Here is a 17,492-nt window from a genome sequence, read left to right on the forward strand (position 1 = left end):
CTGGTAGGAGTGCAAATTTGTACAACCACTTTGGAAATCAATCTGGTGCTTTCTCATAAAATTGGTACTAGATCTACCTCAAGGCCCAGCTATACTACTCCTGGGCATAAACCCAAAAGACACTCCACCATACAACAAGGACACTTTCTTATGTATGCTTAAGTAAGCAGCTGTATTCATAATAGCCAAAAACTGGAAACAACCAGATGTGCCTCAGCTGAACAACGGATAAAGAAAATGTGTGGTATATTTACACAATGGAATACTATTCAGTTATTAGAAAAAAGAAAATCATGCAATTTGCAGACAAATAGATGGAACTAGAAAAGATTGTCTTGAGTTAGGTTACCTACACCCAGAAAGACACATATGGTATGTATTCACTTATAAGTGGATATTAGCCATATCATACAGGATATTCATACTACAGTCCACAGACCCAAATAAGTTAAGTAACAAGGAGGGGGTCAATACTGAAGGGAAATTGATGAGGGGTATCTCTGGGACAAGATGGAGGATTGCAACAGGGTAAAGTCCTGGGAAGATATCTGAGACCCCCCTAGCAGCAGGAGATATGGAGACTGAAGTGGTCCCCTCCTATAGCTAAGTAGAACTTCCAGTACAGGAGGGGGACATCAACTCACCCACAAAACTTTTGACCCCAAATTTACCCTGCCTACAAGATGTGCAGGGATAAACACAGAGCAGAGATTAAGGGAATAGCCAATCAATGACTGGCCCAACTTGAGAACCACCCCATTGGAGAGAGCCAACCCCTGACACTGTTATTGATACTCTGCTTTGACTGCAGACAGGAGCCTAGCATAACTGTCCTCTGGGAGGCTCCACTCAGTAGCAGATCCAAACAGATGCTGAGGCCCACAGCAAACATTAGACAAACCTTGGAGAATCTTATAGGGGACATGGAGGGAGCAAGAACGCCACAAGAAGACCAACAGAGTTAACTTACCTAAGTCCACAGGTACTTGAAGAGACTGAACCACCAATCAAAGAGCACGCATGGACTGGACCTAGGCCTCCTACAAATATGCAGCTGATGGGCAGCTTGGTCTTTATGCTGGTCCCCTGGCAAGTGCAGCAGGAACTGTCTCTGGCATGGACTCTGTTGCCTGCTTTTGGATCACTTTCCCCTAGCTGGGCTGCCTTGTCTGACTTCAGTTGAAGAGGATGTGTTTAGATTGCTAATATTTGATGTGTTGAGGCAGGTTGGTACAGGGGTGACTCCCCTTTTATGTGGAGAAGGTATGGGGAAATGGAGGAAGAGGGTGGGAGGGTAAGATAGAGAGGAGAGAAGGGATGGGGCTGCAATTTGGATGTAATGTGAATAAGTAAATTAATTAATAAGCAAGAATTGTATTTAAAACAACAACAATTAAATTTTAGTGAATTACAGCAAATGCAGTGTACATGGGAAAATTTTGAACATATATGAAGGTCATTTGAAATTATTGAGGAAGAAATAAGTAATGGCAGCGTTAGCTGAAACAGCTAAAAACATTGAATAAAAAAAGATTAGCTACTAACTCATGAGGGCAAATTTCAGATATTGTCAATATCAAATTATTAAAATCAGAATTCTGTGTTGTCCCTTAACTCTTAATAAACATTTTAGTCTTAGGACTACTTTTATTGTCAGATATTTTTGGGCATTTTATGTATTCATCTTAGTTCAATTCTAGAATTTAAAAATTTTCTGGATTCTTCAGATCAGTCACTTGGTGTGGAGCCCACATGAGGAGAAAAAATGATTACGAATGGGCACTAGGGAATGTGGCAAAGCTTTGTAGGTAGTTTAAGTTTTCTGTTCATAATATGACTTTGTTGGTTTGTCAAAACTTACAAAGCTACGTATTATAAAATATTGATTTCATTGTGTTAAATTTTCTCCTATTTAAAATTGAAAAATGAAATGGTGATTTTAATGAATGAAAATGAAGCCATTGACCTCTGCTTATGAAACTTTATCAAGAATGCCAATGAACCCATCTGTGGTGTTATCATTTTATAAGTTTTACATATTTAATAATATAAGTATTTCTAAATTTTTAGAATTAAATTTTTCTACTCACTTACTGAATAAGACTTTGAATTCACCATGATTCTTTTTCATTATATCATCTAGGAATCATTTTTCTTCTTCTGAAAGTACCTTATTAGGAGTCTTTGGAGGTAAATTCTTCATGTTTCATTTTGGTTCACTCATTGATGACAGTTCATCCATGTAGAGATGGTCTAGGTATAGATTTTTATTTCCTCAGCACTTTGGCACACATCCTATTCTTGTTTTATTACTGCCATTAATAGGCTACTGTTATCCAAGTGTATTTACATAATAGAAAACTTATGTAAACCAAGAACAGTGAACTATTTTAGTGACTATTGAACTTCTAGAACTCTAAGTGTATGGATTTTGTGTAATTTCATGCTTAATATTTGAAAAATGGAGCTTTTTTCTTCAACCATCATTGATGGGACACAGTAGTGGCATCATGACATGAGCACACAGACAAGTTGTGCTGGGTCAATAGAGTCAATGAAAGGAAGATCTCATATAAAGTCCACACAAAACAGCCATATAGAATTATAAATAGCCTAACTAAAGAGGTACATGAAGAAAGGGAGCAACTTCACAGAAGCTGGGGTACTCACTCTCTTCCCTGGGTTATAGTCTGGCCACACAAGAAATCTCTGTAGATCTGTTTAGTTAAAAATTTTAAAAATGGGTTGCCAAATAACTGTAGTAGATTTTATCCTATAACCTTTGGCTTAATTAGTCTAAGCCCATTGATTACTTTAGCAGTTTCAGGTATGGGTTCCATTTCATGGAATGGACCTTAAATGCATTTTTTTAAATAAAAAAAGCACTTGGTGGTTACTCCCATAATATTTGTGCCTCTATTGCACCAGATATGTACATCACAAGTTTTGTAGATGGTGATATGGATGATTACTTTTTCCTTCTGATGGCATGCCGAGTACTTTCTAGCATCAAGAACACTAATCAATAGGGATGAAGCTTCTAGTTAGGAACAAGTTTGGTTTCTCCAGGCTCAATGTCTTTGTATTTTTTTTGTCTTACTGATTGTTTGTTTTTACTTTTGTTGTTTTAAATTGTTGCTTGTTTTGGTTTAGGGAGAGTGGCTTGGGAAGAGCAAGAGAATTAGGCATGGAGTTGGGTGTGTAGTGAGGTAGAAAGGGTTTGGAGGGGGTTGGGGGAGAGAAAGATAAGGTAAAACTTCATGAAAAAAATAATAATTTTAAAAAGCAAAATGAATTTTCAATATTTCTTCTGGGATTAAACAAAACTCTGGAAAGACTGGGTGGTAAATTTTTATCATCTCAGCATTTTGGACCCTAAGGTAGTTGAACCCTAAATTTTAGAGATAAATAAACCTAGGGCCTTAAACCTCATTAAGGGACAGAAGACCTCAGCAAAAGCAAGCCAGGATACACACCCAAGAGGATTCCTTAATTTACTATTTCATAGACCAACATTTCCAAGGGAGACTTTTTTTTCAGCTGGGAAATGAATCCCTCTGAAGATATGCACAGAGAAAAACATAGAGGTTATGGGATCAGAAGACAAAGTGGCTCATTCCTGGATAAGGTCTTGGCTTACATCTGACCCCAGGGACATTCAGGTGAGACATCACAAGACATTGGACATCTCTTCTAATTTTTATTTATTCTATGCTGCGTTTGTCTCTTTCCATAAAGGGAAGTTGGGGTATGGGAAACTGAGCATCCAGAAGCAAGAGCTGCCTCGAAGTTAGTGGAACTCTCTTTATGCCATGAACAAAGGGGAAGCAGTTTCTACTACTTCCTTCCACATCTGGTGATCTTACTCTGTACGATCTGATCATCTTAGGAAACTACTGAAAACAATAAGCTGCCTGGCTATAACCACTGCCATCTCCAGAGCACACCCATAAATGAGAGGAAGGAATATACCTGCCCTGGCACCAGAGTTTGGACAAACTCCTGACACACTTCAGCAACTTAGCAGACAAACCAATTAACTGTTGTTGAAGGAAACTGCATATGATCTCAACTGCAGTGAAGTGACTTCTGTCTTCAAGCAGTCCAAGAGAAGCTGAGGTGGTCAGGCATCTAGGTAAGGATATGTCTCTTTTTCAAAGAAATGTACAGGCAGCCTCTGGACATATTGAGCGCCCCCCCCAAAAAGCGTTCAAAGCAAATCCTAAGGTCAGAAGCTACAGACTCAGATTTCCTAGATCCTTTGTCTCCTTTTCCTTTTTAACTATTTTTTATTTTTTGAATATTAAAGAGTCTGAGGAGGAGAGATAGTGAGTAGAATAAATCATAGATGTGTATAAAATTGTTGAAAGAACAAAATTCACCAAAACTATTATTTAGTACTAAAACATGAAAGATAGAATCAACTTGGATTGATAAAGATTCTGTGTTATGATCTAGACCTCAGTAATTCCTCTTCTGTAGGAATCTCAAAATAGGTCTTTAGACCTTGTGGATGTTGCTGACATTAGATAACGATTAAACCACCCAAGAACCATCCAACCCAAGGAGATATTTGTTTAATATATTCAGATCATTTAACTGTTAAGGTATTAATGACCCACAGACAAGCCAGTGGAAACTAATGAACCCTTAATACACATACATACTGTCATTGCTGAGGGATTTGTAGAAGTCTGGTTTTAAAAAGCTGATCATCTCTCTAACCTCATACACATAATTTTTTTAATTTTTAATTTTTAATTTTTATTTATTTCTCCTTAATTTATTCTTGTTACATCTCAATGGTTATCCCATCCCTTGTATCCTCCCATTCTTCCCTCCCTCCCATTTTCCCCTTATTCCCCTCCCCTATAACTGTTCCTGAGGGGGATTTCCTCCCCCTGTATATGTTCATAGGGTATCAAGTCTCTTCTTGGTAACCTGCTGTCCTTCCTCTGAGTGCCACCAGGTCTCCCCCTCCAGGGGACATGGTCAAAGGTGAGGCACCAGAGTACGTGAGAAAGTAATATCCCACTCTCCACTCTACTGTGGAGAGTGTTCTGTCCATTGGCTAGATCTGGGTAGGGGTTTAAGGTTTACCGCCTGTATTGTCCTTGGCTGGTGCCTTAGTTTGAGCGGGACCCCTGGGCCCAAATCTGCCTATCATAATGTTCTACTTGTAGGCTTCTAAATTGAAATGTGAAAAAAAAAACCAGTAGTAGTGCTTCATTGAAATCAGTTTAGATCTCAATAGAAATTCAAAGCACTTCTATTCATGAAACTAACAAATATTTTAAACCATTTGTTAAACTTTATAATACAATGATGCATGTTAAGATACTTCTTTGATCTTAAGAAAGACCTTACTTTCTGGAAATAAATCCCAGGCTTAGTATTCTGGGTAGTACTTTGTGAGGTGACTTACTAATGTTTATACTACCTATTCTGCACATGGATGGATCGTTATAACGATTCAAGTAAGATAAGATGAGAGAGAGAGAGAGAGAGAGAGAGAGAGAGAGAGAGAGAGAGAGAGAGAGAGAGAGAGATGTAAAACTAGAAGTAAAGCTACTTGGAATGATCCTGTATTGTTGGAGTCATGCTGGGTGGCACAAGGGGCTATTGATGTGGCAATTGACTATTTGAGTTCATATAAGCAGAACTCTGAACCGTATATTTTCTAGGCAAGTAAAGAGACCAAGAAGAATGGAACAGTGCAACTCCACCTTGGGAAGTGGTTTCATCTTGGTGGGGATTCTCGATGACAGTGGTTTTCCTGAACTGCTCTGTGCCACGATCACAGCCCTGTACTTTTTAGCCCTGACCAGCAATGGACTGTTGCTCCTGGTCATCACCATGGATGCCCGGCTCCATGTGCCTATGTACCTTCTGCTCTGGCAGCTGTCTCTCATGGATCTCCTGCTCACATCAGTTATCACTCCCAAGGCTGTCATAGACTTTCTGCTTAAAGACAACACCATCTCCTTTGGGGGATGTGCCCTTCAGATGTTTCTAGAACTGACACTTGGTAGTGCAGAGGACCTTCTTCTGGCCTTTATGGCCTATGACAGGTATGTGGCCATTTGCCATCCTCTGAACTACACAATCTTAATGAGTCACAAAGTCTGCTGGCTCATGATAGCCACATCATGGATCCTGGCATCTCTCAGTGCTCTAGGATACAGCATTTACACCATGCAGTATTCCTTCTGCAAATCTCGGCAGATCAGACACCTGTTCTGTGAGATCCCTCCATTGCTGAAGCTGGCCTGTGCAGACACCTCCAGATATGAGCTGATGGTTTATGTGATGGGTGTTACCTTGCTCATTCCCCCTCTTGCTGCCATACTGGCTTCCTATTCACTGATTCTATTCACTGTGCTCCACATGCCCTCTAATGAGGGAAGGAAGAAAGCCCTTGTCACTTGCTCTTCCCATCTGACTGTGGTTGGGATGTGGTATGGGGGTGCCATGGTCATGTATGTCCTGCCCAGTTCCTTCCACAGCCCCAAACAAGACAATATCAGCTCAGTTTTCTATACAATTTTTACTCCAGCTCTGAACCCGCTCATCTACAGCCTGCGGAATAAGGAGGTCACTGGGGCTTTACGAAGAGTGTTGGGGAAAAGGTTGTTGTCAGTATAGTCTACATTCTAGATAGTTCTAATAGCTACCTTATAAATTGTATTCCATCTAAAAATAAGATTTTTAATATGAATAAAATATTACTGGTAAAATTAAGAGAGTTAAAGTATAGATTTTGACAGATGATGAGATACACCAACTTACTAAAATACTCTGAATATTATAAGATACATTATAGAATAAAATTTACACTATTTGAAATTACTTTCTCTGTCTTTAAATTTTAGGCATCATTTCCCAATATAACTGTAACTGCTTGATTTAGTTTCAAATTGGCCTTACCACCTAGACATGACTTCAGAGAGTTTATGTCCTTATTGGACCAAGAACCAGAAAAAAAGTTGTTTCAAGTAGCTCACATATTAATTGGACAAGATTCTTGAGATTTGCATGAATGTTAAAACAGCTAACATTGGCCCCAAAATGTAATATTGTCAGTGACTTTTTTGCCTAATAAGTTTGCATCATGTTCATTCTTTCTCTCTTCCCAAGAATCTGCATTTTTGGATGTCCTGACAGGCAGCATGGTCCAGTCTCTTTTCTCCTCTCCTCTCCTCTCCTTCCCTTCCTTCTGCTCCCCTCCCCCTTCCCTCTTTCAGTTCTGTGTGTATGTGTATTATGCAATTTCTCTTTCTTCTCTCTTTCCTTTTTTCTTTCCATCTTTTATCAGTGATGAAAATTGAAGTGAGCACTTACCATTCTGACCTATGAATAATAAAAGCAGAAGCAGAATGAGACAGCACTTGTACATTTTCCTAATGTATAAAATGTCTCAACAATTACCAAGAATCTATATGTTTACTATTGGTTTATATATAAACAGCTCATAATCTGTACATGTGTAAAAACATTCTATGGTACTCGATGTGCACCCTTTTTGTAGTTTTTGTATTGAACTAAAACACTAGACCAGACTGTCATCAGAGTACAATTGACAAACAATGCTCCCATGGATATGAGGAAAGGAACATGTTGGTATTTTCTTGCTAACTTAAATATGCAGTACTATGAGGTTGGTATTGCTGTTTGTAGAAATCAATTCTTTCCTGTTTGTTTTAACAAAAAGAAAATATTATTATAACTCCTCAGAGTTCATATTAAGTTGAGTTCATAGAAACTGAAAATAAAACAGTAATTAAACAACACTGGGGAGAGTTGTAGGTGAGGGAGAGGGACAGGGAACAATTGATCAATGGTTCCTAAGTCACAGCTGGAGAGTGGCATAGGTATTATGCATTGCTGCTGAACAGTAGGCTAATGATAAGTTACAATGATCGTCAGTGCATTCCAAAAGTCAGAAGATATCCTTTTGAAAGTTCTTATCACAGAGAATCCATAAATATTTGAGGAGATAAATAAATTTAATGACTTAAATATTATAGGATGCATACACATACAGAAACACCGTTGTGGCATCTCATTAAGATATAAATGTGGTTTTGCTTTTTATGTTAATAGTTACAATAAGTAAAAATGTTTTTAGAGAAAATAAATAGATGTATTCTAGAAGCAAGTAGGGTGAATAAAATATCACAGTAACTTAGATTAATTTCCATTCAGTTTTGATGCTGGGGCTCACTTTACTAAGTTGATATGTTCATATAGAGCTTTCCTCACCTGCTGATACACAGTGAGATGCTCTGTGCTCCACAGTGGTGATACAGAGAACAGGTGAAGAGCCCTTGGCCAGTTGTCAGAACACAGAAGGCAGCTCACCTTCTTGTATAGCTTTGAACTTGGACTTGGAATTTTTGAAGAAAACATTTTTAAACTATAAATCTCCAGGAACAAAAAGACCTATTTTACAGCATCGTAATGATTAAGCAAAATAGTAAATATAAATACAGGTACTGAGGCATGTGGAATATATGATTAACTCTTGCATCTGACTGTTATAAGAAAAAAAAAAGTGCCCTGGCAATTGTGAGTAGTAGTGCATGACAGCACATGGGTGTTTTGTAAAGCAGCTAGCTGTGAAATAAAAACTGTTTTATGCATGTGTTTGTATGTGTTTATGTTAATTAGGAATGGCGATCTCTTGTGTATGTGATTAATGTTTTCCCTTAGGAAAAATCTCATGAGTAGTTATATATATCAAGGTTAAAATAAACTGAATAGTCTTGGAATTAAATAAAAAACTGTTTTTATTAAAATATTGAACATTTGCATATTTTACATTAATGTTGTATAATTTATTAGTAAAAACATTATATAATTTAATTTGCGTAGTTCATGGTTTCCTTGTTTATTTTAAACTTCAAAATTGAAGACATGGATACTATGGTTATTATAATTTTTGTGACAATTTCTATTCCACTTTATTACTTGCAATTAAAATATATGATGAGAATTTTTTAACAGAAATTTTTCTTCAGGGATACAGCCCATTTATATTTTTCTACACCTAGGCACATAGAGGAAACACAAGATGGATACATAAGACTAAAGAAGAGTGAACGAAATTAGGAGGGAAAAACAATGCAGTTATTAGTGGAGGGAAGAGAATAGAGGATACATTTTATCAAAATGCGTTTTATGAATGCGTAAAATTGGGGAAGGGACTACAATTGGGATGTAAAGTGAATAAATAAATAAATAAATGTAACAAATAAGTCATTTTTTTAAATTATAGAAAGTAGTAAATATGTATTGCAAGATAGTCATGTTTTCTTCTAATGCTATTTGACTGTTAGGAAATAACTTAGCATTACCTCTTTAGAAGGTTTTTACAAATATTGTTGAATTTAATGCAGCTGGTCCAGACAATGTCCCTGAAACACTGTGGCCTAGGATGGAAAGACCAAACAGAAGCTAAAGGAGCAGCATCTGCTGTGTATATTTACACATAAGCAATTTTATTATTAGCTGCTGGCTAAAATTAGGACTTTCCTGGGATCTTCTGAGAAGACTGTCTTAATCTTTTACTTTTATTTATTTATTTATTTATTCATTTAACATTTTCAACGCAGCCCCTCCCTGACTCTCTTACTCTTAAAACATGTTCTTTCTCTCCAGTGAACTCAACTTTGTAGTTAGTTGTTACTCTCTACTCTATCTGTCATCTTGACTATCAGTGTGATCTTCTTTTAGTTCAAACCCTCAGCAGCCTCAAGCTGAGAAAAGGTCATTTTTCATATTCAGTTCTCTGAAAAACTTCCATCTCCCACTGAAAAAAAAATCACGGTCTAGGAGTGAGGCAACCACATGCTGTAACTTCAGGACCAATGGGAAGCTGAGAGTGAGGCAACTACATGCTGTAACTTCAGGACCAATGGGAAGTTGGGAGTGAGGCAACCACATGCTGTAACTTTAGGACCAGTGGTAAGGTCATAGAAAAGCTTGCACCTGCCGATATTTTTATCATCACAAACCTGGAAACGCACAGGCCTGAAAATGTGGCCTCTCTGTGCACACAGGACATTTTTTAAAGAAGAAGGAAGCTGAGACCTTATCAACAAGACTCAGCACAACAAAAACAATCAATAATAGATAGTGAATTTAGATTAATCCACCTCTAAAGAAATGGAGTGCCAGAATTCAATTTTAATTTTGAACACCACATTACAAAAGAACTATTTTTAAAGGGATTTAGAGAAATGAAAAGAATTACCTAAACCATTAAGTGACACACCCCTCTCATTTGTTCCTGATAAACTTCAATCACATCATCTTTCTCCATCCCCAGTTCTCTTAGACTGTGATTATTATCAGCAATCCTCTGCCATTCAAAGAGAAACCTGAGTGAATTCATTGGAGCTCCCTGTCTTTGACAATATGATTCTTTGAATTTCTTGAATGATATTGTCATTTTCACTTTGAAATGTACCTCACTGATATCCTGTCCAATAACTTTGAGTGCCCAAGTCCAGAACCCCTTACCAAAAAATGTAGATCACAGCTTTAGTTGTGTAGTTTTCTTGTTTAGTTTTAAAGTTCTTTATATATTATAGATACTAGTCCTTTATCAACTGCATAGCTGAAAAGGTTCCCATTTAATGGGGTGCATCTTCACTTGATTAAAGTTTTCTATCCTTTACAATAGCTATTTAACTTTTTAAGATTCCATTTAACAATTGTTGGTCTTATTCCTACTGGAATATTGAAGTCCTATCCAGGAAGTTCTTAGGTGGCCTTAAGTTGAAATCTACATCTTAATTTTCCTTCTACAAGTTTGACCGCCTCAGGTCTTATGTGGAGGCCATTGATCTGCTTGGAGTTAAGTTCCACACAGAATGGGAGACAAGAATCTAGTTCCATTTTCATGAAATTGAGACCAGTGTCCCAGAACCACTCTATGAAAAATCTGTCTTTTCTCCCCCAAAGTATATTTTTGGCCTATTTGTCAATAGTCAAATAGCTGTAGTTGCAAGAATTTCTTTGTTCGATTTTATTCCATTGATTTATGTGTCTGTTTTTGCATCAGTGCCATGCTGTTCTTATCTATGGCCAGGAGTGGGGCCTATTTGGCTGCTCATGGAAGAGAGATCCTGGAGGATCCAGGGGTCTATAGGATGAGGTGGAACAGAACTTGCCTTATGACTTAGGGAAGTGAGATCCAGGTGAATAGTGGAATGAGTGAAAACTATAGTTCAGGACAAGGAAAAAAGATCCCAGAGGACAACATACATTCTCTGCTTTTAATTTGCTTTATTCATTGTTGACAGTTCAGCTGTGGACAAAGTGTCTAGGTATGCAATTTTATTTTCTCATCATTTAAAACACACACACACACACACACACACACACACACACACACATACACACACACACACACACACACATTTCTTGTCCTGCTGTCCCATTGATAGGTCACTGTCATCTAAGTGCATTTATCTGATGATAACCTATCTTTTATGTCTAGAACATTCAAAATATATTAGTTAATATTGACTTTCTATAACTCCAATGCTGTTGTACTTTCTATGCTATACCTGGAAATCTGAGCTCCTTTTTAAAACATTAATTGATGGCATCAAGAAATGAACATGCATACAAGCTTTACTGAGTTACAACAACAGTTGAGTGGAAGATTTCACACCTACAGACTCCACACAGAGCAACTGTATAGAGCTGGAACTATTCTAGCCAAAAAGTTCCAGAATAAAGGAGGGAACATTCCGTAAAATCTTGGGAACTGACTTTATGCTGAAGGCCGGGGAACAAGACAGACAACAAACTTCTGCATGTAGGTAGAGTTAGATATTTTAAAGTCGGTTGTCAACATTTCTTTTAGAATTACATAGAAATCATGTATGCATATGTGGGCACTGATGATCTCATCATTTAGGAGGCTAAGGGAAGTAGATCCTGTGTTCAAGGAGAAAGAAACCTGGAGCTGTGGAGTCCATCAAGGGACAGAAGAACTCAGGGGAAGCTAGTCAGGAACACACCCAAGAGGATTAATTAGTTTGGCATTCCCCATATCAACATTTCCAGAGGAGGCTATTTCAGTTGGGAAACAAGTCCCACTAAAGCTGTGCATAGGAGAAAGGAGAAAGGGCATCCTGGAATCTAAAGACAGGCCCTTGACAAATCCCTGACTTACTGGTGGACCTGGGGACATAACAGGACTCCTGGAATATCTCTTCAAATGTCTACTTCCTTCACTCACCATTGTTCTTAGCATAGAGATAGCAGAAGGAATAAAGAAACTCGAATTACCAGATCCAAAAATGTCTGAAATTGGACCTTAAATTGAAAGGATTGACTCCATGCAACCTGTAGAAGAGAAGCACTTTCCACCAATTCTTACCAGGAAAGCCATCGTTTTGTTCCATAAGATGATACCTAAAGACTGTTGCCTGGCTCTCCTCACTGCCATCTCCAGTGCACATCTGTAGGATAGAACAGCACAGGCATTTGACATCAACAGACTTCTGACATTTTTGCATCTTAGCAGAGCAAATCGGTTAGTTACATATTGCTGAAGTTAAACCACACCTAATCTTCCTGCGTAGATTGGAATATCCTCAGTCTTCAAGTAGCCCAAGGAAAGCTACGGGTCATCAGATAGCCAGGCTTCTCACCATCAGAGGTAAGGAATTTATTTACCTTTTAATGGAAATTGCCATGTCAAATTCCCTAGCTCTTTGGGATCCGTTGCCATTTTTAGTCTCTCATTTTAGATTTTTGAATATTAACAATGAATCAATTATGAAGGATTAAAGTCTGCGTTAGGTTCTATATCTAAGCACCTTCTTCCTAGTTGTAATCCAAATGTGTGTCTCCAGAGCCTGTAGACACCATAGCTTCTGATGCTAAATATTAGAAAGTCATGTGCTTGAAAAGGACCACATGAACTGATGTTTATTCCATGTTCTCATACATTTTATCTCTTAATGTACTAATGTCCCCTAGTACAGACAATGGAAACCAAGAGATGTATAGACACACACCCATACCCATACATACACATGCATGCATGCACACACATATGTATGTACATTGTATGTATGTATGTATGTATGTATGTATGTATGTATGTATGTATATGCCTCAATGTGGCTACATGATTTACAGAAGGATGTTTCACTTTCACACCTTTCATTCTACGCTTGGAATTGGCTTCACCTGGCATGATACACAGCAGTGGCACCTGCCAATCTTAGATCCCTGCTCCCTGCCAGCCTCTCCATGAGTTTGGGAGCCATGCACCACCAGCAGCTTTCCAGAAAGGCTGGTTTTCCTCCTCATCCCTGCACCCTTTCTATCTACAGCATGTGCTTCATACTTACAGAAGGGAATGGAAGCACATGGACAAAGACAATATCGGTCTGAGATTATTGGGCCTGAATCCAAGAAAACCTAGCTGCTCTTTAGTCATTTTTGCAATTTCTCTAAAACAAAGAAAACTATTTTTTTTCTGTGAAAGGACTCATGTGCTGCAATTTTGTATCTTCTCATACACTCACTGAACAACAATATGGTAAAGCAAACATGTTTGTATTGATCATAAAGGTTTAACTCTAAAATCTATGCCTTCTCATTACTATAGCCTAGTCTGAGACTTAATAGTCCTCTCAAGACTTGAGGAGAAGGTAGGCCTGAAAAACAGAAATAACAAAGGTAAACAAATTTGTCATCTTTTAATGAGATTTGCTACAAACATAATGTCTTACGGAATGGGGAAAAAGAGCCAGGTAATTTGAAGTATGCTTGAAATCCCAGCACTTAGGGGGTCCAGGCAAAAGCACCATCAAATAAAGTGACTCTTGGTATATGGAAATACAACATCTCAAAATACACAAACCAAACTAAGAAATATGGAGAAATTGGTGGAAATAATTTATTGAAATCACATCTCTGAAACAGCTGGGAAGTTCAGATTTAAACACATCTATGAAAAATTAATCAGAATATTTAAGGCACTAGCCAAACATAGTACTAAAGGGCACAAGTACCAGAATATTTTTTTTAACCTTAACACAAAGGATAATATAACATTTCTAGGGAAGACACTTCTTTGGGTTTAATGTCCTGATTAGTATTTCACAAAGGGACAGCATAATGCTTAGTTATTACTATGTACCTGTTCTATGCGTAGACAAAACTTTTATCAAGATACATTTAAGAAACAGAAATCTAGAAGCCAAGAACCACTGCTATTTAGTAATGGGGAAAACACCATCTCATGATTGTCATGTTGCATACCCTCAGAGGCCCTTGGTTGTACAAAACTAGGTCTATAGCAGCAAAACTAAACCGAGTCAACTGTTTCTAGGCGACTAAAGAGACCACACAGAATGGAGCCTTGGAACTCCACCTTGGGAAATGGCTTCATCTTGGTGGGGATTCTGGATGGCAGTGGTTCTCCTGAATTGCTCTGTGTTACAATTGCTTCCCTGTACTTGTTGGCACTGATCAGCAATGGAATGCTGATCCTGGTCATCACAATGGATGTCTACCTCCACGTTCCTATGTACCTCTTGCTTGGGCAGCTGTCTCTCATGGACCTTCTCCTCACATCAGTCATCAGTCCCAAGGCTGTCATGGATTTTCTGCTCAAAGACAACACCATCACCTTTGGTGGTTGTGCCCTTCAGATGTTCCTGGAACTGGCACTTGGTAGTGCAGAGGACCTCCTCCTGGCCTTCATGGCCTATGACAGGTATGTGGCCATTTGTCATCCTCTGAACTACATGATCTTCATGAGGCCAACCATCTGCTGGCTTATGGTGGCCATATCCTGGATTCCAGCTTCCTTCAGTGCCATGGGATATACCATCTACACCATGCAGTATCCTTTCTGCAAATCCCGGCAGATCAGACATCTGTTCTGTGAGATCCCTCCGTTGCTGAAGCTGGCCTGTGCAGACACCTCTAGGTATGAGCTCATGGTTTATTTGATGGGTGTGACGTTGCTCATTCCTCCTCTTGCTGCCATCCTGGCCTCATATGCACTAATTCTGTTCACTGTGCTCAATATGCCCTCAAATGAGGGCAGGAAGAAAGCCCTTATTACCTGCTCTTCCCACCTGACCGTGGTTGGGATGTACTATGGGCCTCTCACCGTGATGTACATCCTGCCTAGCTCCTACCACACTTCCAAACAAGAAAATATCCTCTCATTTTTGTACACAATTGTCACCCCAGCTCTGAACCCTCTAATCTACAGCCTTAGGAATAAGGAAGTCAGTGGGGCTTTGAAGAGAGTCCTGGGGAAACGGCTGTTGCCAACACACTGTAATTTCTAGGCATCAGTAATAGCAGTCTTTCATATTCAAATCTCCTCAAAGCCAGAAACGTTCTATTTGAAATATTTATCACAAAGAACAGAGAATAAACATGTGTATTTTGGTAGTAAACTATGGAACTTTGTTCCTTTGTAAATGTTGTTTGAGTGTCATCTTCATGAGGTATTTCATAGGATATGATTCACTCAAGTCTAAAATCACTATTCTTTTTTAAAATTTTTTTATTTATTTTTTATTTTTTAGCCACTTACACCGTAACTTGTCAGCATTCTTTTTAAAATTTTAATTAATTTATTTTGTGTGTTGGTGTAGTGTATATCCTTGTTGGTGTAAATGTGTGCCCATTCATATGGAGGAGGCCAATCACTGAACACTTTTACTTTTTGAGACTGAGTATCCTGATGATCTGGAGGCTGTGAATTTGGCTAGTCTGTCTGACAAATGAGCATCAGGGATTTGCTTCCTTGATTCCCCACAGCACTGGTTATGCCTCAGTGCCTTTTTTAAAAAATTTTTTATTAATTTATTCTTGTTACATCTCAATGGTTATCCCATCCCTTGTATCCTCTCCTTCTTCCCTCCCTCCCATTTTCCCCTTATTCCCCTCCCCTATGACTGTTCTTTATCATAAAAATTAGTTTATATTTTCCAATTAAGTTGTCATGTTACACAGATCTAAGATATTACCACCTGATATAACCATAAACTTTAAATCATATTGGGCCACAACCAGAGGAAATGGTTTCAAGTGGTAAGCTCACATATAAATGTGGGAGGTTTCATGAGAATTGCAGTTTTTTCAAAATATATTGCTTATTATTTAAACTCAAATACAACTTTAATGTTCACTATAGTACTGCATGTGCTTACAACAACCAAACTTGCTGAAATGTTCTGTGTAAAGTGATAGCTTTGTCCAGTGTTTGGAGGCTATACATTTGTGTCATGTTCACCTTTCTCTCTTTCTAAGCATCAACCTTTCTAAGATGGTCCGATGGTTGCCAGTGCTTAGATTGTGTGTCTATATCTTTTCTTATTATTATTTGTACTGATGGGTAGTATAACAAAACATATACTTCTAACCTGTGAATAATAAAAGATAACAGCAGGATAAAACCATGCATTTCCACTTTTCCATGAATACATCTCAAACACTTCTAAGGGTCCCTATGTTTGGTGTATGTACCTGACTAGAACATCATTTGATATTTATATTTATCAAAATATCATACAGTACTCCATGTTTATGAGTATGCTTATGTTTGTATCATTAAAAAAGTTTATAAACTAGGAGAAAGTCCAATATAGCTCTTTTCATGCTAATTTTAATTTCTTGTACTAAAGAGCTGGGTATTGTTTGTGGAAACTGAATAATTCTTTTCTGATTTTTTTTATTCCTAAATAAAGTATCATTTTAACTGCCTCATTTATAACACTACAACATGTTATTTAAGCTTACATTATAGGAATTGACAATATAATACTTTTAGCCAGATTGTGAAGGGAGGTGGTGGGAGAGAAAGCAGGGGATGGTTGGTCAGCAGAGGCTGAATCAAGGCTGGAGAGCGGCAAGAGGTTCTGGAGGGCCACTGCACAGCAGGGTGACTTTCACACACTATTACTGGTGCATTCCAAAATCCAGAAGAAGGAATTTTGAAAGTGTTTTCCATAAATGATAAATATTTGAGGGGAAAACAGTGATACTTAAACATTATGCAATAAATACATTTCTGAAAAACATAACGTGGCACATCATTCATATATGAAACTTTTATGCTTTGAAAATGTTATAAATTCTTTGAATATTTCTTATATTTTGATCATATTCACCTCCTTACACAATCAACCTTATGTTGTCTTTTCTTAAACCCATGGTGTCCAATATGTGCTGCCCATATACTCTTGGGGTTATAGCCAATCATTGGAGTGTGATCAACCTGCTAGCGGCCATTTCTCAGAAGCTTTGAACTGCCAATAGCTTCTCAGCAAGGAGTTGGAATTCATGCCCCCTTGCCTCTTCCACGCTGGTATTTTGTCTGTCTTGAGCTTGCTGCACAGATCTTGTGCCTGCTGTCACAATGGTGGTGAGTTCATATGTACAACTTCCCTGTTGTGTCCAGGCAAGACTGTTTCCCTGTAGTCATCCACTTGCCC

At 38.1% G+C, this 17,492-nt stretch overlaps 2 protein-coding genes across 2 annotated transcripts; both read left to right on the forward strand.

Annotated features, from left to right (window-relative positions):
- Positions 1-5,685: 5,685 nt before the first annotated feature.
- LOC311592862 (olfactory receptor 2AG1-like) lies at positions 5,686-6,645 on the forward strand (the record flags this gene model as incomplete). The annotated part of the gene is made up of 1 exon (XM_084773716.1): positions 5,686-6,645. The coding sequence occupies exon 1, from the start codon at positions 5,707-5,709 to the stop codon at positions 6,643-6,645; it is 939 nt and encodes a 312-aa protein (XP_084629842.1). The 5' UTR covers positions 5,686-5,706.
- A 5,988-nt stretch (positions 6,646-12,633) lies between these two features.
- On the forward strand, positions 12,634-15,338 carry LOC311592830 (olfactory receptor 2AG1-like; the record flags this gene model as incomplete). The annotated part of the gene is made up of 2 exons (XM_084773679.1): positions 12,634-12,679; positions 14,366-15,338. Exon 2 carries the CDS (start codon positions 14,388-14,390, stop codon positions 15,336-15,338), a length of 951 nt encoding a protein of 316 aa, XP_084629805.1. The 5' UTR covers positions 12,634-12,679; positions 14,366-14,387.
- Positions 15,339-17,492: the final 2,154 nt, after the last annotated feature.

The sequence above is a fragment of the Acomys minous genome (assembly GCF_964271855.1).
Source record: "Acomys minous genome assembly, chromosome: 2".
NCBI classification, from domain to species: domain Eukaryota; kingdom Metazoa; phylum Chordata; class Mammalia; order Rodentia; family Muridae; genus Acomys; species Acomys minous.